The sequence below is a fragment of the Rhizoctonia solani genome, chromosome 8 (genome assembly GCF_016906535.1).
Source record: "Rhizoctonia solani chromosome 8, complete sequence".
Lineage (NCBI taxonomy): Eukaryota > Fungi > Basidiomycota > Agaricomycetes > Cantharellales > Ceratobasidiaceae > Rhizoctonia > Rhizoctonia solani.
Window position 1 is genome coordinate 1878142 of NC_057377.1, and position 24859 is coordinate 1903000.

Sequence of the window (24859 nt, forward strand, 5' to 3'; positions counted from 1 at the left end):
AAAACCGAGATTTAGGGCGAATACTGCTGCGAGCACGACGGGTTCGCAGTGCACGGTATGGATGAAAGGAGCCTGAGACGCAAGCGCCGGAACGTAGTATTATAAACAAAGTGCAAGTACAGTACATGGGCGAATTGTGTCAGTACGTGGCCCAGCCTTATCACCCAGTATAAGCTTTTCGGCCTCTACAGGCTCCGCCGCAAAACTCTGCATATTAGTAAAAGGGCCAAGTTCGGCTATTGACAAGAACTTGTTGGCACCTGGAATATCTGTGATCATCCTGTTCATTGAGTGGTGTGGCCGTATGATCGATGATTTACTGCCAACCCCAGGACATTGATGGCTCGCTAGATTTGACTCTATCTCTATTCCAATTGTTCACGAGCCTAGGCATCGAAATACTCGGTACGAGGTGTAGCGACAGGATAGCGTACAGGGTACCAATTAATCATCACGTGGTAGCTTCCGAGTGCGGGAATCAGATAGACGGGAGCGCCCATAGGGCTGAAATGAATGGCTAGGCCAATTGATACAGCCGTTACGGAAATAGTGTGCACTTTTTACTTTCCGCCCGCTGTGGCCCCACTCGTTTGGTGACTTAGTCCGCGGAACACGCCTCACGTGAATGACCACCAATATACCCCTCGCTCGCCTCGTTTTGTAATGACACGCTGAATATGGCGCTGACAATCGCACCATAGATGAGGGCACGCGCGACCCACTTACACTGTAACGAGAGCGCGCTGTTCCATTGAGTATGCAGACCTTTTTGGACTAAGAATCAATTAGCAAGCTTGTCATGTGATGTACCATTTGTGGTACGTTCCACGGACCAAGTCACCAAACAACGAGTGGGCCACAGCGGGCGGAAAGTAAAAAGTCCACACTAATTTATTTCCGTAACGGCTGTAAATGCACCACACATGACATGAACAGACAAGAACTTTCCTTTGATTTATAATTCGAGCCGCGCGCGTATTGACGGGTCTACAAAACAAAACAAATAATGGGTGACCACGTTATTAATATCAATACCTATGTTTGACTAGCACATTTTACTCGTATATTGGAGCCTTGAACTCCAGATAAGAATTGACTTGGAGAAGGTGCATAATGAATCGAAGTGTGAGTCACCCCCTCGGATGCATGTGTTGGAATCCCAATATCTCGCATATACGATTACATGCTGATTGTCTTTCACGGTCCCGATATGTTATATACGATCGCACACGTATCTTTTCTTTCCTTAGTTCTCTACGCGAGCATGGTATGAACCAAGATACATTCTTATAGGTCCCGAACTACTCACTTTACAAGCATGTGCATAAAGTAGGATCCGCTTAATACATCATATGAGCATAGTGTAACAACGACTCTCAAGCTATAGTTGGACTGTGAATTTACCAATAGTTCATGCATTGCATTATACACCGACAAATCCCTCGCCCCCATATTACAGAATCAAAATCTGAGCTTATGCTACCTGGCGAATCTTCCCAGTTTCCACTTCGTGCACCCACCCTGAAACCTTAGCGTCTCTCAATATCAGCGGATGGGTCCTAATATATTCCACATCTTCTTTTATGGACTGTTCGATTTCCTATCAATATTATTTAATGAGTCAATGTGAGGTTTGTGATGCATGATCAAACTTACTGAAAAGGGTAAAAATGCGATTTGGTCGATGAGTGGAGCCGCACCTGGACCCGCAGATGCTTTCAGTTTGTCCTTTATATCTTGATCCGAGAATGTGACTGTAATAGCAATTGATTTATTTCCAGCTCCCCCAATTGTGATGATGAAGAACGTGACCCACGCATTCCACAATCAGTGTGATGGAAAAGAACTACCTCAGTCGTTCCAAGGAGACGTTGACTAATTATTATTGAGCGGATAGCCTCTGAACTAAGAGTTGATCAATATTGAGACCAGAAACTCGGACCTAAGGAATCTTTACGCTCGTCCTCCTGCATTTCGGATCACATGTGCGTCTCCTAGCTTGAGGCCTAACGAGGTGATGGGGTCAATTCGAGCCTAGTATACTGATTAAAACGAGTTTTTTAAGACTGTCATTTCATACTTACGTCCATGCACGTTACTAAAATCAGTATTATATAGATTAGACCTCGAAATGAGCGGTCATTACTATCCCATACCAACTGCTACCTATTCGATATTAAATAATTGATTGATGATTATCGCTCTGGTATTGGGTCAGATATTATATACGTACATGACGAGCCGGCGGAAGAGGCAGATATCCGCCGTAACCCTTTACATAAATTTCGTTCGCAGCTGCAAATTCAGATGCAACTTTCGTAGCCATTGAATTTCACGGATCAGAATAAGGTAAAAGGTTGAAGCAGTCCGAGAGATTAGAGGGGGCCTAAATTAAACCGCCCCTCCCCTTTAATGCTCTCCGTTAGATATGCTTGGAGCCCTTATCACCCTTCGACCGAGCACGCCATTCAACGCCACTATGAAGCCTATGTCACCGGGTATAATCCCCGCCTTAACCGGAATTAGGGGCTTTTCGTTTAATTCTATAACCTATTATAGCGTAGTCATCCTGTACCGAAGTTAGTTATCGAGGAGAAGGGACTGCATGCCGGTTGCGAGACCTTTGCACATGTTTATCGTCTCTATGGTAAAATGGTTGTGTTATGTACTATATACACTGAATTAGTAGATGAATAACCACTAAAATTAGACAATTATCAAAGGAGACTTGATGTCTTTTATATTTTCTTGTGCCAAAGACGTTGAGTCTGAAAGGACGAGACGTGGTAGAATAGCCATTAAACCGGATGGCACGTGACCTCATGTCATTTTCTAAGTAACCCGATCTTCCCTCCAGTCACCCAAAGTCGACCTATAGTTGCCCAGATTCACTTTGCTCTGGATCAACATGCCGCCCATGATATTGAAAGGTGTTGTGACTAAAGTCGGAGTGATGAACAAGACTGCGACTGTTACGGTTACTCGAATGGTAGAGCACCCGCGTGTTCATAAGGTATGATATCTCAATGGTGACTTCACTTGAAACATCTAATGATATGACCCCCAAACACAGGCTATTGCGTCCAGTAAGAAGTATCTTACCCACGATCCTAAGAATGGTGAGATAACCCTGGTATTTTCCCTTTATTTATTGGTTTATTGATCAATGAGTCTTGGTCTTGGCACTTAGAATTGAGGCTGGACGACCAATGCCTTATTCAGAACTGCCCCCCTGTATCAGCGCGAAAACGGTTTACCCTGTTGTCTATCATCAAACGTGCGAGAACTTCAGACCCATCTAAAGCTGGCCAATCAACAATCACAAGCACTCCTCCAGTACCAACACCGTCACAAAAATTGGACACCTAACATACAACTCTCCCAATCTGTGCGTTATTGGAAGCATACGTCATTTGGTCTTCTTACATTTCCGTAGGATATGTTATAGATAGGATAGCTTTGTTGTTCGTATCATCAATTCATTTTATACGTGAAATACTTTTTACAGATGAGGCGTGGGAATCAATATATATCAATTCACGAACTAGCCGCGATCAAGGAGAAGTGTCCGAACATTGACCTAAAAGGTTGCGGGTACATATATCAGGCAACTCTATCTATTTCACCTTGATCTGGTCATACTACTGACAAAAGTAACCGCTCGGTGGCAAGCCTTCGTTATTAATGCTGAACCACTCAATTATTTCTTCCCAATAGCTCATCTCACAAGAGCTCTTCCTCTGTTGAACACTTTTAAAGTGTGTATAAACACTACGAAGCTATTTCTGGCTCCGTTATTCTCATTCATTTATCCGAGTACTGTTTGCGGACAGTTTCCAGGTTGTGGCCGCGCCGCGGTCTTTTTTGATGACATATGCGGTGAGTTAATTAACTTCCCTTCACTAACCGCAACAGTTTGTAACCATTCCCAAGGGCATTCTCCGATAGATCCCCCAAACACGCAAATCTAATCACATAAAAGCCCGAAACTCGCAGTACTAGTCCGAATCAACTCCTCGAAATGCCTTTCACTCCTATCCAAAGTCTTATTGGTGCCAGTATGTTAGGGTTCGTATGCTCCTTTACTTGTATGTTGTTTGATAGCTTATCTAGCTCCTAGCGTCTCTGCTTACCACGTTCTGATACTCAACGGAGGGGTGCTTGGCGTCTCTGGGTTCGCACATAGAACAGCTTCTTGGTTTATCTTCAAACATCGCAAACACATTAGTGTGAAAGCCCACAAAGGTGACACGCTGAGCGATGTCAACCCCGACCCAGAATACCTTGCGCTCATATCCATTGTTGGACTTTTGGCTGGCGGACTCGTACTGGGACTTTTCTACCAACCGTTGGAGACGCAACTTCAAACGCAGCTAGTAGATATCTATAGCACCACATCAGTCACCCAGGCCCAAAGAATCGGACTGGCACTTGCCGGATTTTTGGTCGGTATGGGAAGCAAAGTGGGTAAAGCCTAGCCTAGACTTATAGCACGTGCTGAGTATTTTGGCCCTCAGTTATCTAATGGTTGCACGTCTGGACACATGCTTTGCGGTGTATCGCGCCTTGCACCTCGCTCACTTCTTGCAACAGCAACCTTCTTTCCCGTTGGTGTATTGACACACCTGCTGCTCGGGCAAACGTCGCTCTTCTCCACCAAATTGGTTGTCGAAGGACCTATTGGTCGGCCAACTTGGCAGGTGACACTTCTCCTTCAGCTCCCGATACTCTTTTATCGTTATGGCGCTGCATTTGTGAATGACTTGACGGGTGGTCGTTATGCCCGCCAGGTAGTAGCATTTATGACATGTAGGTCTGCCAACAATTTGGAGGCAAGAAACTAATACTAAGGTTCTGTCAAACAGCTTTTCACTTTGCATTAGGGTTAATCGCCAGCGGAATGCTACGTCCTTCAAAAATTCTCAATTTTCTACACTTGACTCCCACTGCGATGAAGGACGGAACTTGGGACCCCAGCCTCGCTATGATCATCCTAGCAGGTATCCTTCCCCAAGCATTCGTGTGGTTGGCCTCTCTCAGGAAACATGTTCGGCAAGCTGGTACCAGACCAAAGTTCTCCGAGACGTGGAATATACCCATGCCTGTGCCAGAATGGCGGAAAGGCGTTGATGCCCGGCTCATTATCGGCGCAGCTTTGTTTGGAATAGGGTGGGGCATGTGTGGAATTTGCCCCGGTCCTGCTATTGTTCTATCGGGCGCTGGGATTTCTGGAGGAATAGAGTCTCATGGGTGGATGCGTATTGGAGTATGGATTGCTGGATTCGTGTCAGGGGGCCTGATGGGTCGTATATTTTGAGTCCTGTTACATTTTATGCGTTAAATTTTTCCCTTCAATACTTAGATATACCGATCACAGATGTATGTATGCATATAGGCTTAGCAGTCCTTTTGATCAACCGATATCATAATAATTATATTATGTGGATGGATCACATTGGAGAAATTACATGCAAAAAGTCTAGTTTCTATTGACATCCCACCAACCTCTTGAAGGCATGTAAAGGCCGATAAAATACATTCATTGGAGGAGTGGGTGGGTCCGAATAACATCATCTAGAATATCCTTTCTGATTAACTGATCTTCTACGGAGAATTTGCGTAATTTTGGACATAGTAACTCATGCCCACCAACCACTGGGCGCGACAAAGCTTCGGCAAAGTTTGAAATGTTCGACCCCCAGCTACTCATGACCCACATACGCTCCAAGTTTGGTAGTAGGCTATACATTCTTTGGATTGCTGTAATACCTCTTTCGTTTTCGTCTTCAATCAAAATCATCCGATCATTCAACACAATCCCGGTGACATTTATGCGGGCCAGAAATTCATTCATGGAAGCTTCATAAAAGCGGTTCACATATATGTCAGCCTCAAGCATAAGACTTGTGGAAGAAACGAAGAGCCTGGGGAGCAGCTGAAGTAACCCTTCGGTACCTGCTCCGTGAAGATCCAGCCTTTTCAGGCAATGAAGTTCGACTCGAGAGGGTAGTGCATCCGTGTCTTTGCTAGCAAATATCTTTGTGCGTAAAGCAAGCGAGTTGAGTTGTGGCGAGCTGGAAAGAATTGCCAAAATATTCTCAGTAGTCGGCTCCCTGCGCGCGTGCATGGATACATTATCAAGCGTCAGGGAAAGAAGATTGTGATATATCGGACTATCCCAGCTAAATGACGCCCGCCTTAGGTGAAGTGAGCTGACAGAAAGCAAGCATGACTTATGTTTTGGATCCGATAGGACGGGATATGATTCATCCCGAAGGCCGACGACTCCGGGATTGAGCTCAACCATGTCTTCGCCTGCCAAGGTAATACTCTCGAGGCTATTAGCTTGAAGAAAATAAAGGAGCGAAGGGACAATTTTTCGGTATTGAGTGCAGGACGGGAAGATGAGGCTCTTTGTATTACCAGCCAATGGCCGCAGGCACTTGAATGCCATTAGTGTTTTGTCAATTCCTGAGGAGAATATATCGTTTGGGACCGTGATGCATAATGGACTTCCTGACAAGCGCTCAAGTGACATTCGAAGGAGGTTCCATGAAGTCTCTTTGGTATTATACCGTCGATCGGGACAAAAGGTAATATGAGACCAGAACGAGGGTTCGTTAACCACCAGTAATCGCCACCGAGTGCAAACTCCACTCAGATGAATCAGTCCAGTCGGATTGTAGCGACGCACATCACAGACGAAGCGACCTTGCCACGGGGCTTCGGTATCGAGAGCACAGTAAGAGAAGATCGATAACAGAATTTCTGCTGGTAACTTGCTTATGGGAACCAAGGACGGGGATCGGTTGTATATCCGGCTCAATATAATTCTTCCTGTTTCCAAGCTTTGTGTTCTTGAAGGTATTGCTTGAGCATGGCTGAATAGCTCGTGCCATACCTTGTTGCCTTCAGGCATCGCAGTAGAGTACGCGCTGATTGCATCGGACTGGATAGACTCAAGAGCCATGGTTTTTTGAAGGTAATTCTCAATGGCTTTGTCAAGCTCTTTTTGAGCGGCTCTCCAAGCATTTATTGGTTCAATGAATGGCGAATCCATATAGATATGAGGAATAGATAGTGGGTTGGATTACTGGTAATCGTGGTTTGTGAGGCCTGCGACCTCGTGCCTGGATCCCGACCACTCAGGTTAGCGCCCGAGCACGGGCCACCTACCATTGAGCTACTTGGATCCGGGTTACCTGGTGTGTTCATCTTAGTATATATTTGTTTAATATAATATAATAGAAAAGATAAGGGGGGTTGAAGTTTCCGCGGGTGTGTGGCTTGGGGTAAGTTAAAATCAAGCATACACTTGACCAATTGTTCGCAGCATGCACTCTTCTCCCGTTTTACATTAGCAACTTGAACATACATATTCCCACTCTGGCCACCCGGTATCACTACTGCTACTTGGCTTCCACTAATTTCGAGGACGAGAGGCATGATACCACTCCTAATCTCGAATTCGAGTCCGCATTTATTCAAGGCCTATGCACCTAATCGAGAAGCTGTAATGTGTTATTTATATTTCTCAAGTTCGCAGAGCATTCGCATAGACTCCCCTTGTCATATGTACTCCATCCATACTTACAGATTGTCACGAGGCTAACCACCTCCTATTATGGCTTGTCGGTTTTTCGAATCTAAAAATAAGCAGAGTCAAACACCCCCCTATTCCGACTCCTATATCAGATATGGTCGGCTCATATCTACGTCTTACTACCACTCTGATATCCTTGAACTACTAAACGACTTAACTATTACGCTCTTTATTTCATCTAACAACAATGAATAATCCTCACGAAATAACACAAAAGAATACACAATTTGGAAATGCAAATAACCATCGTTTTACGACTCCGCTTCGGAAAGCATTCAAGCGTCTTCATGTTGTTCGCAGGAAACCGTCCGTTGCGTCCACCAGGCCGTTTTCAGATTTTTCCAATGTTCCAGTCGCGTCCGTTCGTGAAACGACAATTCTTGATGGAAAGTAAGTACTACTTGTTGAGGTCTAACTCTCATCGCGCTAACTTGTAGAAAGGCTTGCCCCTCCTCCGGCACCACGGCCATCCCGATTAGCGTCCCCTGCAGCTCCTCCATCCCCTGTCTCTCCTCTCCCTCCAAGTGCGTCCAGGTCGGGAAACCTTTTAACAATCCGTTCTAGGGAAATAAATCCCTCGGAATCGCTCGGTTCTTTGCAGGCTCCGCTCATGAGCGAAGACACGATACCAGAATCATCATCACCTGTAGCCTCCTTGCCTTGTGGGGACCTATTCCGGCTTGGGTTGACCCCAATCCAATCAGCACACTCAATTGCGGACTCCGAGTGCCCAGTATTTGCTCCTGCTCTTCAGCCGGTCCAAAGGATATCAAGCGTAAATATGGTAGATTTGGCGGAGGATGTTGATATGGTGGATGTCGTGAATTTGGATCTAGATAGTACTGGGCAAGCCATAACACCGACCCCTTCCTCCCGGAATACATCCATCCAGTGGCTCCCAAGCCTAGCACCCAAGCGCAAGACAGTACCGAATAATCTTTCTACGACGGCAGTCTTTGAGGGCGGGCATTTATCCGAGCGCCGCCGTTCAACATTTATGTCCAAATTGGTCGGAAACGCATGGGGGCTCGCGGGTCTGGGGCTTGCGTCTATGAATGGTGGGCATCGTCGTACACAATCCGCTGTGCCTTTGACCTCGATTCGGGAGCCCGAGAAGGAGACGATGGGGTCGCTTCCCTCTATTCCAATCGGGAAAAGCTCCATCGAACGTGCGGTATTTGGCTTGGAATCTATGGCTTCGACTACTAGTAGAATCAGCACATCGCATCGTCACTCGCTCGTAAATGGACTCGCACCAGCCAACTCTACGCTTCGCATGACAGGAAGCAAGAGCGCTCGAGCAATGGAAGACTTGGACCCCGAGACAGAGGATACTCTGGAAGTCAAGATTGTCCCAAGGCCCAAGAAGAAGAGACGAAGCAGTGCTACGGATGTGAGTTGGTCATAAAGCTGATGTCATCTTGGAGAACTCATATGGTCCTAGAACTTGAGGCTCTCGACGGCTGCGAGCCTTTCGCCTGTCAGAGTTACCAGAGCGATGGCCGCTCGTCAAGCGGAAGTGGAGTCTAATACCCCGATGAGGGTAACCAGGTCGGCGTCCAAGCGTCTCGCAGAATTGGCCAATAGTCCAAGTGGAAAGGTGAATGCAGTGCGGTCTAAGAGCTTGAAACGGTTGTAAATTAGCATACCAAACCCTTTTTGGATACGGTCAATAGTCGAGCCATCCATTTACTTACTGTATCGTTATTCGACTTCTTGATGTACTAGTATCTTCAATGTATTGTTGTTGTCATTTTTCGTTGTCTGGTGGTCCAAGTTGATTGAACGCATATCGTTTGGTAAATGATGACAAAGGGTTATGTCGATGCTTTAGGGCCCTCTCTTTCGAGTGGATGACTATGACAGTGCCATTTACACAGAGACTCCTGTACCAGATGGATGCCATCGCAAGGCATATAAAGAGGACAGCACTGCCCGGTGATCACTAAAATTTCTACCTTTAGTTTTCTTAGAGAAGATTTAGTCGCCTCTATTAGCTTTCTAATAATTTTAGATAACTAGTCGAAATGTAAGCTACTCTGGAGGTTCACTAAAATAGATATATACTAACCTTCTTACTTGTAGCAGCGCCTGAAATGACTGTATTGACACGATCGATGATGAAAAGCCAGCGAGTGGCTCGCCATACTACCTATATGCCGATACCATCGAGACCCTCTACACCTTCCTCGCGTTCATCTTCTCCCATGGAATCGATTCCAAGCTCACCATCATCGATAAGCAGCTGCGACGGTGACCCGTCCGTTTGGACTTCGCAGAGAGATGACAGCCTAAGTAGACGCTGGACTCGTAACCCGAAGAAAGTTTCTCCAGTGAGGCTAGGGGAATCTGCTCTGCTACCTGCGAGGGCGCGCAACGCGAAATCTGGCGCGCAATGCAAAACGCCAGGGACGTCAGATGGTGGGAATAAAGCCAATAGTCAAAAACGCCCATCGGACGATTTGTTGACTGGTATTCATCATATGAGCCTTGAGTCATCTGAGCAGCACCCTGACCGTCATACGATACTCTCGACCCTGGACTGCATGAATGATTTTGCAGAGATGGAAGTCAATGATCAAAGTATATCCCAGTCAGGTATTAATGTTCCGCACTCCCCATACACTTCAACTTTCGACATGGAGTGCTCTAAGAGGGACGAGGAAGTTAGGTTTAGTACAGATAGGATCGAGGAAGACACGGAGATGGCGGCCATATGAAATTCGGTGGAGAGTTATAGGTTACCCAAGACAGAACGTTCGTTTTGAATAAGCTCTTTTTGCAATTATGAACACATATGGACGCGTATTTTGGAGTCTTCTCATGTTTTCATGTATTTTATCACTGTATAATAGTATGGTATGATGGGTAAGCATGCGAATCAGAGTTCGCGCTGGGCGCTTGTGAGCGTGACATAAACAAACTCGACAAAAATTATTTACCAATTCACTTTCTTGTCTCCCGCGACCAAGGATCCCCCAGTAGTGAGGTCGACCTAGTCCAGTCTCTATTCAATCGTCATGTCCGCTCCCAACCCCAAGGCTTTCCCTCTTGCTGATGCCACCCTCACCAATCAGGTAAGTTTAGTTAACTGCGGGCTATAAACGGTCTGACCAATCCTCCCAGATCCTGGACTTGGTGCAGCAGGCTGGTCAGTACAAGCAGTTGAAGAAGGGAGCCAACGAAGGTGAGCTTGGTAGCTAAATATACACTACCCAGAACTTAATTCCTGCTCGTAGCCACTAAGACTCTCAACCGTGGTATCGCCGAGTTTATTGTCTTGACTGCCGACACCGAACCTATTGAAATTTTGTTGCATCTTCCTCTGTTGTGCGAGGACAAGGTCCGTATATATCTTACTAGACAAGCTATCACATCAACTAATGTAAATCCGTGATATACAGAACGTTCCTTACGTCTTTGTCCCCTCCAAGACCGCCCTTGGACGCGCTTGCGACGTCACTCGCCCGGTTATTGCTTGCTCGGTCACAACGAACGAAGCACGCGAGTTGCAATCTCAAATTGAAACGATCAAGCGCAAGATTGAGACTTTGTTGATTTAATGGCTCTTCTGTTGGTACAATCTTCAAAAATGACATGATTTTTATGTGGTACGAATACTAGCGGCGAGTTTGAAGCAGCTTTGCTTTTTTCTTTTCTTTTCTGGTGCTTGGGGAGTGTTGAAACCTGACTGGCTATAAATAAGTAGTAGCATGGCCACGACTTGCCTATCAATATCTAGGTTAACTTATAACCTTTTATTTTGTTTCAACCGATGGTCAATTAAATGAACACTTTCAGCGCCCACTGTGGCTCCCCCTGCACGTGCAATTCGCACCGCCACTGTAAATTTCGTAATTTGGGTTCACTGGACGTCATTGGATGATCGACTGTCGATCATCCAAATCGACATCACACCTCGAGCTTATCCATTACAGTAGAGCAACTTGAATCTTTGTAGTCCCCCTAATGGATCCGAAATCATCTACTGAACAAATAACATTACCCGCCCAAGCCACCGAAGACTGGAAGACACGCGCTGAGAAAAAGCGGGAAAATCGATTCGGTTCAATCCCATTAGACTGGCGCATTTCCATTCCCGAGGACAGATTCCACGTTCTGGAAGTACCTTATGAATGCGGTCTCCTTGACCCTCTCGAGGTGGAGATTACTGACACGTTGGATGTCCAACACATTCTCAAGAAACTTGAATCAGGGACCTGGTCGAGCGTTCAGGTCACTCGAGCGTTTTATAAAAGGGCGATGGTGGCGCATCAAACGGCGAGTTTTATCCTCTGACTTTGGGCTATTCCTAATCGAGTGTTTATTTGCAAAGACAAATTGCTTGACGGAGATATTCGTGCAACGTGCGTTGGCCAGGGCCGAGGAGATGGACCGGTATTTGAAGGAACACGGGAAACCAAAAGGGCCGTTACATGGACTTCCGATTAGCTTGAAGGATCAGTTTACCATGAAAGGACTAGAAACCATTAATGGTGTGTTTCACAGTATTGGTACTTGGTACATTGATACTAATAATTAGGTACGGTCTGATAAAGGATATGTTGCCAATATTGGAGAGTTTGCGACCGAAGACTGCGTATTGGTGGAGATCCTTTACGAGCTCGGAGCGGTACCATTTGCTAGGACAAATGTCCCGCAGACTTTGATGGTAAGCAATTGGCCTATCCTGCGTCCAGAAAATGAGCTTACAAGTCGTGAAGTGGGGAGAGACCTATAATAATGTGTTCGGTCGAACACTCAACCCATACGACCTCCGTTTAACCTCTGGTGGTTCATCGGGAGGCGAGGGTGCTTTGATAGCAATGCACGGGAGCCCTCTAGGAGTAGGCACCGATATCGGAGGGTAGGTCATCCTCGTCCTCTTACGTGCATTCTGCTAATGATGTGTGAATTAGATCGATACGTATTCCATCCGCCATGTGTGGACTCTATGGACTTCGCCCATCGTATTGTCGTTTTCCCTACTATGGAGCGAAGAATACAATGGAAGGCCAAGAAAGTGTCATGAGCGTTTTAGGACCAATGTCAAATTCTTTATCCGGGTTAAAGATATTTTCCAAGGTGAGCCTCAGGTATCCTGTGATTCAATGACAACAGCAATAACGCTATGTATCTCGAGGCAATCATTGATTCGCGACCCTGGTTGCGAGACCCCTTGTGCATCCGAAAGGCCTGGGATCAAGAAGCTTACGAACTTGTTGAGCATGGTGGTCCTGGGGCTAAGAAATGTTTTGCAATGTTATATGATGATGGACTTGTGAAGCCTCATCCTCCATTATTCCGAGCTATGGAGATGATGAAAAACGCACTTTTAGCAGCTGGTCACGAAGGTGTGTGATTCTGCCTCTCAGAAAACTGCCAACTCAAAGTGTATGCAGTGATCGAATGGGAGAATAAAAGGCACGAAGATATATTTTATAATGTAGTGAGTTCACTCTATCGTGCGGACATCAGATATGAAACAACAGAACTACAGGAAAAACAAATCTTTCTTGCGGACGGAGACGAAGATTTCAAACATGAATGCGCAAAGAGTGGGGAGCCGCGCATTCAGACGATGGATCCAGAATTGTACTCGCACGAACTGCACAATCCGGAAACAAACAAGGGTGTACACATTATTGAACGTGAGCTGTCGTTGTTTATATACAGAGGTTACCATATCTTACCAATGTAATGTGCAGCACTGAGTGTTTGGCAGCTCTGGCAACTTCATAAAGAGAAACGCGAGCTCAGAAAAGAATATTTGGACCATTGGCAGGCTACTGTCTCTAGAACGACAACAGGTCGACCAGTAGATGCTGTAATTTCTCCGGCCGTACCATACGCAGCTACGCCCCATGGGAGAAACTCGTAAGTCTGGTGAGAGCCACACAAGGATGAGCCTTTTGCTTATAAAAGTTAGATCACCATTCTACACTTCTCTTTGGAATGGTGTTGATTATACTGTGGGGATCATGCCCGTGACTTTTGTAGATCCCGCTGTTGACAAACCTGTGCCGGCACACGACTTTTATAGCGATGAAGACAGGGAGATTTATCACATGTGTAAGGGTATTTGTGCCTGGGGTTTCGAAGTGTTGACTGAATACGTTCTAGATGATCCCGAGGTGTTCAAAGGTGCGCCAATCGGACTTCAGGTGGTGGGACAAAGACTAGAGGAAGAGGCGGTTCTTGGTGAGAAATGTTCTCAAGAGACTTAGAGTCTTACTTATACTTCCTCTCAAGCTATGATGAGTGAGGTAGACGAGGCGCTTAGAAGCTATAAAGTCCAAAATTCACTCACTTAGGCGCGAATCACGGACATGAATAATTATGCTCACCCCTATGCATGAAACGTAGCTAAAGGAAATTGCGCATATATGAAAAATATCTCTCACAGATAATATACAAATTCGCTCTTGAGATGGGAGAAATCTGCATGTTCTTATTCGGCCAACTTTGCTGGGACGTCATATGCACATGTTTGAGGTGATGAGTTTGTTGCTATTTGGCTACGCCACAATGTGTTATCTGAGAGCAGTTGACTTCGACCACCACAAACGAAAACTCTTCCCCGCCGAATCATGCCAATTGGTGCATAATTTTGTTACGTGAACGTGATAGTATCAGGTTATAATTCGATAGAAACTACTCCCACCGACTTGAATAGCATAAATTGTAAGTCGTGTTTTTGTTGTTGCAATTTTTTCCAATTAGTGACACGGTTCCAGACGATGAATAAACGACCCAATCCATTTATGCCCAATCCGTATCCCCCACAGCCGCCTCTTCCAGCTGGTCCACCGCCGCCAGGCCCTCCTCAACAGACCCAACAGTATGATTATACCGCGTACTGGGCCGCGGCTGCTGCAGCTGCTCAACAAAACCAGACTGGCGCTCAGGCCACGCCTCAATGGGCTCCTCCAACCGTAGGCACACAGCCACCACAGCCCCCTCCACGTACCCAGGAGCAAAATGCATTATACGCGAATTACGGCTATGGAGGAGCGGCGGGACAACAACAAGCATTGCTCGCTGCCCAACAACAGCAACAACAGCAACGACCAGCAGCCCCTTACTGGACGCCGCCGCCTGGCTATCCTGCTGTAGCAACTAGTGCACCTTATCCCTATCCCCAGCAGCCTCCGACAGCTTATCAGCCTCAGCCAGCTCCACCTGCGATACCCTATACTCCCCAGGCCCCGCCGATGCCCATGTATCAACACCAGCATCAGCACCAGCACCAGCACCAGCATCAACCTCCCCACCCACCCCAGGTCGCTCCACCTCCGCCTCCACCCCAGCCTCAGCGGAGGTTCCAACCTCCGCAGCAGCCTCAACAACAACAACAGCAACCACACCACCTCCCTGCGCCTCCCGCCAAAAGGCCCCGCTTCGATTCCGGACCGGCCAATAATAATAACAACAATAACTCAAACTGGCGTAACAATAACAATAACAACTCGAACAATTCGAACTCGAACGGGATTCCCACCGCACCTGCGCAACATGGCAACTTCCCTGTTCAACAGCCCGGGTTTGAGCGTTTTTCGCATGGAAATCGCGGCGGACGGGGAGGTGGGATGATTTCATCCAGTAACAATCGTGGACGAGGATTTAATCGCGGTAACTTTGGTCGACATGGTCACGGGCATGGCAACAGTAATCCTCCTCGTGGCCCCAGCGGGTACCGGAACCCTGGCCCGAGTGGCGCTCCTTACGGCCCACGGCACGGACTACCGGCCAACCCGGCCAAACGCGAGCGAGAGGCCAAGCGTGAGAGGGAGAGAGATCGAGAGGGCAGTTATGCGGAAAGCGAGGGCGCCGGTGTGGAGCGCCATGGTGGAAAGCGGACGTTGACGGACTTTAGGATCGTTGGGGTTGAATGTGGGGCAATTGGTTGGGAATGGGGCGTGCTTGGTCGGGTCAAGGAGGAAAAGGAAAAGGATGAAAAGCCCGAAGAGGAAAAAGAGAAGCCCAAAGCTGGCGAGGAGGCGAAGGTCAAGGATGAACCCCCCGCGTCGCCAGTGAAACTTCCTGGAAAAGCTCCACAGCCTGCGCCCTCGAGGTTGCGCATCTACTTCCACTCGGCATCCGACCCAGAGGCCGATGCACTCCCCCGCAAAAGAAAAAAGGATGCGGATGATGAGGATGAGGATGGAGGAGCTAGGAAGAAAGTTCAAGGTGGCGAGGATACCCGTACCCGAACCAAAGAACTCGAAAAGGTTATCGAAAAAGACGACCATGCGGAGACCGCACTTGAAACACACCAAGATGATGATTCCGAAGATAAACACGAGGATCCGGGAGAAGAGCAGGATGCTGATGGAGAGGATGATTTGGAACATCCACCGAAACCTGACCAGGATGCCCAAGATCCCCACGTACGTTAATCACATACGTCTTGAACCCATTTTTAACCTCAAGTGACTCGATATAGTTCTCCGAGAGAGCCGGGTCTCCCGACGAACACGATGCAGTCTCGCATAAGCCTCCACCGACTCCAACTCCTGGCGAATCCACCCCTGTTGATACAGCCCAACTTGACGCGACCGAGGCGCCGCCAGTGGAAGGGCAGGCTCCTGTTGAGCACTACTCCGGTGAAGCACCTACCGAGGTCGAGTCGGCTGCCCCGAACGACGAGTCGCATCCCAATACAGACCCCACCCACCCGATACCGGAAGAGCTCACAGAATCCCGAGACTCGACTGCTCCCTCTACTACCCACGAAAATGTTGTGTCCTCGGACGCTGGCGACGTCTCACTCGTCGAGGACTCCCTCATCGAATCCCACGGACTGGACCCTGACTCTGAAGCCCACGATGCAGCCGATATCTCTGGCTCGACTATCGGGGACGAACCTATCGCTTTTCCTTCACTCGACAGTCCCAACGTTTCAAAATCCCAGCCTTTACCCCCAGTACCCGATCGTTCGGCAAACCGAATTTCGATCAGCTATGCAAACAGTACCCGTCGTCTTGTTATTGATGCGGACGTAGTGAAGAAAGTGAGGATTGTACGCGCCAAAGCTAGAGTGGAAATCTCTTTGGCTGTCGAACTCGTAAAATCTGAACTGGTCACGGAGCATACAGAGGAAAGCAAGGACGGAAACCAGGCCGAGGTGGGAGAAAAAGAGAACGGAGTCGACGTCAAGGAGAATGGTAAGGACGAAAAGCTGGTACTTGGCGAGCACGATCGCTTCCGTGGTGTTTTGGTGAGTTAAAATCATCCTAGCTCGTAGCACCTTGACTCGATATCGAATTCCCTAGGTCGAAGTTTACAACGAATCGACCCAACGTTACGAGCTTATTACACCCTACGCTGCCACGCAAGGAGATGACCTCACAATCCCTGATCTCTCCAAAATTGGCCGCTCTCCATCTGAAATTACCATTGTTGTTCACCTCGACCGCGACAAGCCTTTAACCGAGACAAAATGGGTCAAGACTGGTGACTTGGACGAGTGGCTCAGCAACGAATTTGGCCCGCTTCGACCCGACCCATCTGGACGCGCAAACTGGTCCGGCAAAATCGAGGTTGCCGATCCTGATCCGGCTCCAACTATTACGACCCTCATGGAGGCGTGGTGCGGCCATACCATGGTTGGCCAACCCAAAGAACGCCGACGGTTCGTGAGACAACACATGTCCAACATTGATCACGTTCTCGAAATCCTGCTTCGCCTGGTTCGAGGAGAACGCGCCACAGCTGGTGGAGGTGGCGGTGGAGGGCAACATGACAGAGGACAGCAACAAACACATGTGAGTCTCGCTGTGCTCGCGATTTTCCGGGTTGCAACGGATTATGGTGCTCGCGCGGGGATCGAGCGCCAGGTGGTGGAAGAGCGCATAAGTGAGATTGTGCGCTCTTTGCCGACGCACCTGGTCTATAAGAGTTTGGATGGGATGTTTAGAGAATGGAGCTTTGGTCAGAAAAAGGGAGAAAAGGGCGGGGCGAAGGACAAGTCCTAGGCCATCCATCTGGTGGTCCAGTTTGATTCTTTTTTTCTTTTCTTCTCAATGTGAAGCCCCATGATGGGTGTGGATATTATTTGGGTCTCATGCGGCCTTTTTCTGCGTTCCCGGTTTCGCTTGGTCTGTGTTTTGTGTGTTTGGATTGAATCCTTTCTCTTCCCCTCGTATCACCCTTGCATTCGTGTCGATTAAGGATGGCAAACGCGTGGTCCCAAGGTTTCCGTGCGGCGTACACTCCTAAGTCCACGCCTCGATCATGTCCCATGGTCACTGTCCAGGGCAACCTGTTATTTACTGCGGGCGTGATTGTAACTATTTAAACACCCCCCTACTCCCGCGGCCGTCGTCCATTTAACGTATTTCTGCCAGAGCGGCCTGCCTTGACGTTTAGCATAATCGCCATGCCGCTATGTCTCGGCTGCCTATGACACGTGTGACGCATCGAGTGGCCGTGGGCTGGTTTTGTAAGTAGGCGTAAACCTACTGCCTCTCTAGTAGCATACAAGCGAAAAAGAAGGGGGAGGATGATTAGATTTATGGGGTCGTTTACTCCTTTTTCAGCATTCTCGTGGCTATGTGAATATTCTCGGCTGTCCTGTCTTTCACTAACCGCACGGGATTATCACGGAGTTCAAGCTTGTGCGAAACTTGGGTTTCGTATCCCGGTCGTATTGCGAGCGGTCGCTGGCACGCGCTCCTTTGGTTTTCCTCAAAGTCAAACCGGTGTTTTTCCTGTTCAAGGTGCGGCCATCGTGGGGCTGACTATCAATTTGGCATGCGCGTATATCATTCGAAGCACGGAGATATGGTTTTTGGACCGCAAACAAGGTAAATATGATCATAATGTAAATTAGTTGGGCTAAGACTGGAGTCAATTAAATAAAACAATTAATCTACATGTCTGCTGTTTCTTCAACCCAAACAGCTTATTGGTTGAGTCCATAATGATACTGGTACATATCATCAAGAAATTCAAATTATAGAGAGCATGCCCCAACAATTCCTACTGTAACATGACTTGGATATGTACATCCGAGGACGAAACGTGATTCAACCAATTAGTGTGATGCGAGTAGACATTTGCTGAGACCGTCTGAAGCCTATTATCATATCACATTCAGTCAATCACCCGCCGAAATCTGACATTAATGGAGGGGGCGTTGAATGTGTCCTTTGATTCTACTATGAAGGACTCGACTTGCTATATGAGAGCCAAGTAAGGCTCCCAATTAATATAGTCCCTACCCTTTCGAGGTAGTAGATCCGAATTAGTTAGCACCGCCTAGACCTCAACATAACATGCATGCTTAACCCAAGCAGTCGCCCGAAGGAATGCAAAGTAATTTGATTTGAGAAGAAAAGCTCTGCCGGTAGTGGACGCTACAAATCCTTCGAATAAAAAAAAGATACTGTACAGTGATAACCTGATTTAGTCACCTGGAACCTGCAATTGGAGGAAGGAGTTCATTGAATTGTACGTTCAGTCTGAATGTATGCCGTACCCAGGTTACTCATCGTCACTTCCCTTGATAAGATCATCTTGATCAACCAGGGAGAACCCCACGAGGTACAACCTGAACTATTTTCAAGGGCACCCCTGCTTCATACCTTTGAACTAGACTATCCTTCAAACCGGTAATGTCTTAAATTTCACCCTTTAGGTGGACAAGTTCAGGTGTGAAATTGGTCAAGTACTTGAAGGTCAAACACCTAGGAAGCGAAAGCACTGTGCCGACCGGACTCGCGGCTACACATAATAAATTTGTTGAACTAAAAAATCAAGATGTTTTCTTAACTCAATTCAGTTGCTCAGCTTTACTTTTATACGGAGCTCCATGCCATGTACTATAACAGTGCATAAGGGAAATTCTGCCTCGTATCCCGAGCACATAAAAGTATCGAAGGCTATCCGCCTCCGGTGAGCCTGAAAATCAGTCAGCTATGTAGGAGAATTACAAAGCTTTCAGAATGTGGAAGCACCGAGTGAGGAAAGATACTACTAAATTGAATGGTAGGCATTTCACGTACAATTGGGAGGGGGTAATCGTCCAACACCCCGTTAGTAGCGGTGCTAGCAGTAGAATTGATGTGCTTCGGGCATAGGATAAGCAATACCAAATAGGTTCGATCTATATCAACACAACACAACCAACCATGCTCTCGGCCAGGGCAAACCCGTCCTTGGTTTAACAGCACATAATTTTGTCACATACTAGCCTTTGTCGAGCGTTTCGTCAAGTAATGCTTGTGGTCTTCAATTCATGGGAGGCTATGGTATACCTAAGCCACCGCATTAATGAGTAGAGTTGGGAAAGCAAGTTGTAAAATTCAAGTTACGTTATACCAGGATTCTAGAACTATATGTACATTGATTAGTTTGGCTATATGACTCTATCTCAAGTTATTGTATTGTGTCCATGAAGTCCGCGGTTTGGAGGAATCCCAAGTCTTCCCTCATCGACATAATCTACCCATATGGCCACCATCCTGCCTTATCACATTCCGCCTGCTTGCCCCTCATTCATTTGTCTTGTATATCGGCAGATCTCAAACACCCTCCGAGACAGTTCAGGTGGAATACATGCTACTCCGTCACGATCCGCCACGATAATATCACCAGGATGGATTTTCAAGGCAGAGAGCCCGTTTTCAAAACAATCCTCCAAATCTGTGCGAGGGAAAACTATAATAGGTCCACTGGTCTCCACCGGGTGAACAAAACCTGTTTGCCCTGGGAAAGAGACTAGTTAGTTCCAATACGCTATTGACGCAGTCAATTAGCATACCAAACGCAGTTTCTTGATTCCCTTGAGCAAATACGGGGAATCCGGCTGCCCGGTGGTGAACAATATCTTTGGTGCGCCCCCCAATGATTGCGCCACGGATTCCCCGGCTTTTAGCATGGACAGTCATGTTATTGTCCCAGACTGCTGTATTCATATCTGAAACGAACAATCAGTCAGATTTGGCTCGAACCAAACTTCTGTTACCCTGTGCTTACTTAGGGGAACAGAAACGACAATTATCGATCCCATTGGGGCGGCGTCGATAGCCTGAGGGAGAATACTCACGATCGGAGGATAGGCAGTAGCCGCTGGCACTATTCTGAAAGTGGGTAAGATTGGAAGGATTGACGAAGCGCCGCAATGAGAGCCAACTCACTTGATTGTATATGCGTACCCGCAAATTCGCATGTACTGGCCTGAACGATCATTCGGCCAGGGAGATAGCATGTGAATATCCGGAAGTCGTCCACCACGTTGTACATGAGCATCCATCGCCCTGTGACTCAAACCGAGCGAAACCAGAGCGTTCGTTATTTCACTGCTCGAGAATTGTTCAAGTTCGCGGAGCAGCATCATATAAGAGCTAGAAGAAACAGTTTCGGTGGAGTGCGCATTTTGGTCCGAGTATGAGCGAGATATCGATGGAGCCCGAGAGGGTTGGGCAGGGGGAGTCGTGGGGGGTGGAGGAGACCAAGTGGTAGTCATAAAATGTGACGTTGACGGGAGGAGAGAAGGGTTTGGGTCGGGATCCTGCCGAGAGACACGGAACGTGTTCGGTGCTCGAGTATTAGGACGGGTACGAGTGGCCTGATTTGGACGTGACGCATTCCAAACGTGAATGTCGAATGAGCTTGGGTCGGACATCTCAAACTTGTAAGCTTCTCCTATATTGGCTATCAAATACTGTGTGGAAGTCTCTGTCTAAGATATTGGTGAGTAAGTCGCCTGAGCACCGAGAGCACAAAAGTTGGGTCCTATAGCGGACGTCAGCTCGCATCTATAAATGCAAAGTCTAAACACGTATTTCGTCATGGACTTACGCTGGATGACCCCAATGCTAATCCAGTGCCCAACGGGGGGCCTCATACTCGCCGAGGACTGCGTAATGTCTCTCGGGGTTGAGATTCACCCAAAATGGAAAATGAGGGCGTCTTCCAGGAAAATGCTATTTTACCAATGTACCGTAGTGGGAAAGAGCAGTATATAGTAAAGGTTCATGGCTCATCCCCGAGCTTGCATTGGCTACGACTGGTAGTCTCCACTTTGAATCCAGTCATTGGAGAATACGCCAATCACACGCCCTCATGATCCTTAGCTGAGGCTCCGGCATATTTACCGAGTCACTGAAAAGCCCTGAATTACCATATTGAAACCCCGTTAATTGTCGGAGTGAACCTGAGAGACTGGAGCCATGTGACAGCGCCATCTCCGAGATTCGGTCTAAAGTGGCCCAGTAACTGTCACCTCTTGGGCTCATGTCCGCTTCTTGTTCGCTTCAAGCACGGGATGCGATTAGATTGAGCATCAAACATCGGTGGAAGCACTGCATCAATTAGGCAATATCACGTCAGTGACGTTGAGGGGCTGTGCTAGTTTTGAAGATCATTTCGGAGAGGAAGCCGAGACACTGGTATCGCTAGCTGATCATGAGCTGTACTGAGGCGTTTATTGTGGTAGATTCTAGCCATATGTAAACACAATACAGAACCTGGCAGTACGGGACCACTCCGTTATTATGAGGCCGAAGGTTATGATTCGGTCAAGAGGTAAAAGTCTACGTTGGTATGCCGGCCGTGGCCGCGTATGCCAACGGCAAAACGAGGATCATTTGTAGTAAGGGCGGAGGCTCCTGAAGATCGCTGTTCACCCTACAGTTCGTTTCGCATCAAATCACGAGGGCAGGCCAAGCTTCGCGCATACTCAATATCGATATTTACTTAATATGGGTAATGAAAGGGCCATATTGATTCAAATGAGGTAAATAGCATAATGAGAAAGAAGGAGCATCTGTGAAATACCGTAGCTTTTCAGAAACGGGTTTTGTCCAAGGCGAAGTGTGATGATTATCTCCTATGTTTTTTGTTCTTGACTGGGATCTATCGGGGATGAATTAATTTTAACTATTAAAATGAACATAAGGCAACTTACCCCTGCTTCTACAACGTCATCGTCCCTATCCATTCTATCTCTCCCACTTTCATCCTTGTCTCTGTGACGTTTCCTCCCACCCCTTGCACCCGCAGCCCCACCTGACTCTTTTAATTCCTGTACCGCCAACCTCTGCGCCTCACCCACACGCTCCTTGAGTAACATTACTTCAGCCTTGTCGATAGGGAACTCCATCATCTTTTTCCCAATGACTCCTTCAATACGCTGCAACAGCTCAACATCATATTGAGTAACGAGGGTAATACTTTTCCCGGAGCGGCCGGCGCGGGCTGTGCGACCGACGCGATGAATGTAGTCTTTTGAGTGGGTGGGGATATCAAAATTGATCACAACATCGACAGTTGGGATATCTAGGCCACTGTTGAAATTTAGTATATTATCGAATCGGCCGGCTGGATGACTTAACTCACCGCGACGCTACATCAGTCGCTATCAGCAAGCTCCGTCCTCCTGCCTTAAATTTATTTAAAGCTCCTAATCTGGCGCTCTGACTGAGCTGGCCGTGTAATGGAACAGCTGGGAAACCCAGGTTTCTCAACACCATACTCAGTCTTGGGGGGGGGGGTGATTCATGATCAGAAATCTACTGGTATTGGATAAAACCGTACCTCTGAGCATCGTGAACCGTTCTTGTGAAAATTATTATAGAGTTGGCCGCAAGTTCATTGGCGAGGTGGACCAAATGAACGTCTTTATTGGCGAATGGCGTCAAAAGGTAATATTGTAAGAGCGTAGATACTGTTGAGTATCTGTAAAAATCTTGATTCTTTAAAGCTCATCTTTTTCAATAGAGCAAGTACTTACTTTCCGTTAACCTCTACTCGTACAGGGTTCTGCAAACTAGCTCTTTGAAGTTTCGCTACTTTCGTGCTCATCGTAGCGCTGAATAAAAACGTATTCCGCTCTCGTGGCAGAACCTGCATTGGTTAGCCTAAATTTGTCAAATATTTCGATACAACTATCCTACGTACCTTCAAAATCTTATCAATGACAGGTCCAAAATCCATGTCCAATAACCGGTCGGCTTCGTCTAAGACCAGGTAGCGCAGCCCACGCAGTGAGAACCCCTTTGTGTTCTCCAAATGATCATTAAGTCGACCTGGTGTGGCAACTATTATATGCGGTCTTTTTCGATATCACTTATGGGAATGTGTGCGAAAACCAACAGTACTAACCGCTTCCCTAATGCAATACTTTGACTCATCATGTCCATTCCCCCCACAATCGTTGCACATCGAACGCCAATCGCTGAGCCCAATGCCTCAAATTGTTGCGCTATTTGATAGGCAAGCTCTCTATCCAGTAATAGTAGGTCAGCATGTCCAAGAGTGTCGCATTAAAGCATACCGAGTGGGTGCAAGGACACAAGCAAAAAGCCCCCGAGGCTCATCCCACAATTTTTGAAGAATCGGCAGAGCAAATGCAGCAGTTTTACCTGAGCCCTATGTTATCCGTTCACGCATAAATTAACTGAACAGGGTAAATAGGATGTAAGAGCATACCGTTTCGGCCACACCGATAACATCTTTTCCCTCCAATGCATGCGGAATTATCCCTGCTTGAATTTCTGTCGGCTTTGAATAGCCAACTTGCTTAAGAGCTTCGAGTAGGGGGGAAATCAAGCCTAGGGAATCAAAAGTTGCAGACGCCGAAGATTTTGGGGCAACAGGAGCCACAGAAGTAACATCATTTGGTGAGTCCTCTGTGCCCGATTCAGACTGCTCGAGGTCCTCCACGTCCTGCCCTCCGTGGGTTGCACTGAGCTCCTCTTCTTGACCATCAGGTGTCTCATCTGAGGTGGTGGTAACCACTTCAGGATTAGCTGATTTGCCTCCTTTGGCAAGGGCTCTCGCCTTCTTCTCTGCCTTTGCGAGCTTTTTCATCTTGAGTGCCCGTGCCTGAAGACTCGACATGCCAGTAGACGCCATTCCCAGACCACAAAGCAAGAAATCAAGTGTTATCACAGTTAACAGCCCCCAGTCGTCAAATTTTGGCGAAATACTTCAAAGCAAAACAATAATTTACGAGACCAGTGTTATGGTTGATGGAAGCACAAATCACAACAGAAATTTGCCCACCACCGGCGCTTGCGGGGAAGGTGGCGGTGCTTGGAATTTTCCCGCGGTATTTTAATTTGGAATGACTTGCTATGAAGTTTCTGACATCGATATCCGCGTTCGGGGAATGAGTCGGGCCCGAGGTAATAAGGGGACAGAGGCCTGAGGACCAGATCTTAATTCCAAGTGCGCGCTACAGTCTGTTCGTGTTTCGCTGTATTCTACTAGCACGGAATGAGGTGATCCCCTGCCCGAACCTTCCGC

At 47.3% G+C, this 24859-nt stretch overlaps 6 protein-coding genes across 6 annotated transcripts; 4 read left to right on the forward strand and 2 right to left on the reverse strand.

The window, feature by feature from the left end:
• Positions 1–4021: 4021 nt before the first annotated feature.
• Positions 4022–5317, forward strand: RhiXN_10031 (uncharacterized protein; the record flags this gene model as incomplete). The annotated part of the gene is made up of 5 exons (XM_043329847.1): positions 4022–4058; positions 4105–4174; positions 4229–4463; positions 4518–4809; positions 4866–5317. The coding sequence occupies 5 exons, from the start codon at positions 4022–4024 to the stop codon at positions 5315–5317; spliced, it is 1086 nt and encodes a 361-aa protein (XP_043182681.1).
• Positions 5318–5539: 222 nt separating this feature from the next.
• Positions 5540–7060, reverse strand: RhiXN_10032 (FAD-binding domain protein; the record flags this gene model as incomplete). The annotated part of the gene is made up of 1 exon (XM_043329848.1): positions 5540–7060. The coding sequence occupies one exon, from the start codon at positions 7058–7060 to the stop codon at positions 5540–5542; it is 1521 nt and encodes a 506-aa protein (XP_043182682.1).
• A 730-nt stretch (positions 7061–7790) lies between these two features.
• On the forward strand, positions 7791–10323 carry RhiXN_10033 (uncharacterized protein; the record flags this gene model as incomplete). Its single annotated transcript, XM_043329849.1, has 5 exons — positions 7791–7993; positions 8045–8996; positions 9048–9203; positions 9732–9856; positions 9903–10323. The coding sequence occupies 5 exons, from the start codon at positions 7791–7793 to the stop codon at positions 10321–10323; spliced, it is 1857 nt and encodes a 618-aa protein (XP_043182683.1).
• A 300-nt stretch (positions 10324–10623) lies between these two features.
• On the forward strand, positions 10624–11166 carry RhiXN_10034 (ribosomal protein L7Ae/L30e/S12e/Gadd45 family; the record flags this gene model as incomplete). The annotated part of the gene is made up of 4 exons (XM_043329850.1): positions 10624–10680; positions 10730–10790; positions 10843–10946; positions 11008–11166. 4 exons carry the CDS (start codon positions 10624–10626, stop codon positions 11164–11166), a joined length of 381 nt encoding a protein of 126 aa, XP_043182684.1.
• A 406-nt stretch (positions 11167–11572) lies between these two features.
• On the forward strand, positions 11573–17580 carry RhiXN_10035 (amidase; the record flags this gene model as incomplete). The annotated part of the gene is made up of 14 exons (XM_043329851.1): positions 11573–11764; positions 11820–12099; positions 12163–12275; positions 12328–12470; positions 12523–12688; positions 12747–12957; positions 13006–13052; positions 13104–13254; positions 13312–13480; positions 13533–13675; positions 13727–13804; positions 14327–15993; positions 16050–16823; positions 16879–17580. 14 exons carry the CDS (start codon positions 11573–11575, stop codon positions 17578–17580), a joined length of 4836 nt encoding a protein of 1611 aa, XP_043182685.1.
• Positions 17581–20078: 2498 nt separating this feature from the next.
• On the reverse strand, positions 20079–24466 carry RhiXN_10036 (DEAD/DEAH box helicase; the record flags this gene model as incomplete). The annotated part of the gene is made up of 12 exons (XM_043329852.1): positions 20079–20314; positions 20370–20525; positions 20585–20688; positions 20746–21290; positions 22518–22896; positions 22949–23089; positions 23147–23287; positions 23343–23455; positions 23510–23663; positions 23714–23833; positions 23886–23980; positions 24041–24466. 12 exons carry the CDS (start codon positions 24464–24466, stop codon positions 20079–20081), a joined length of 2610 nt encoding a protein of 869 aa, XP_043182686.1.
• Positions 24467–24859: the final 393 nt, after the last annotated feature.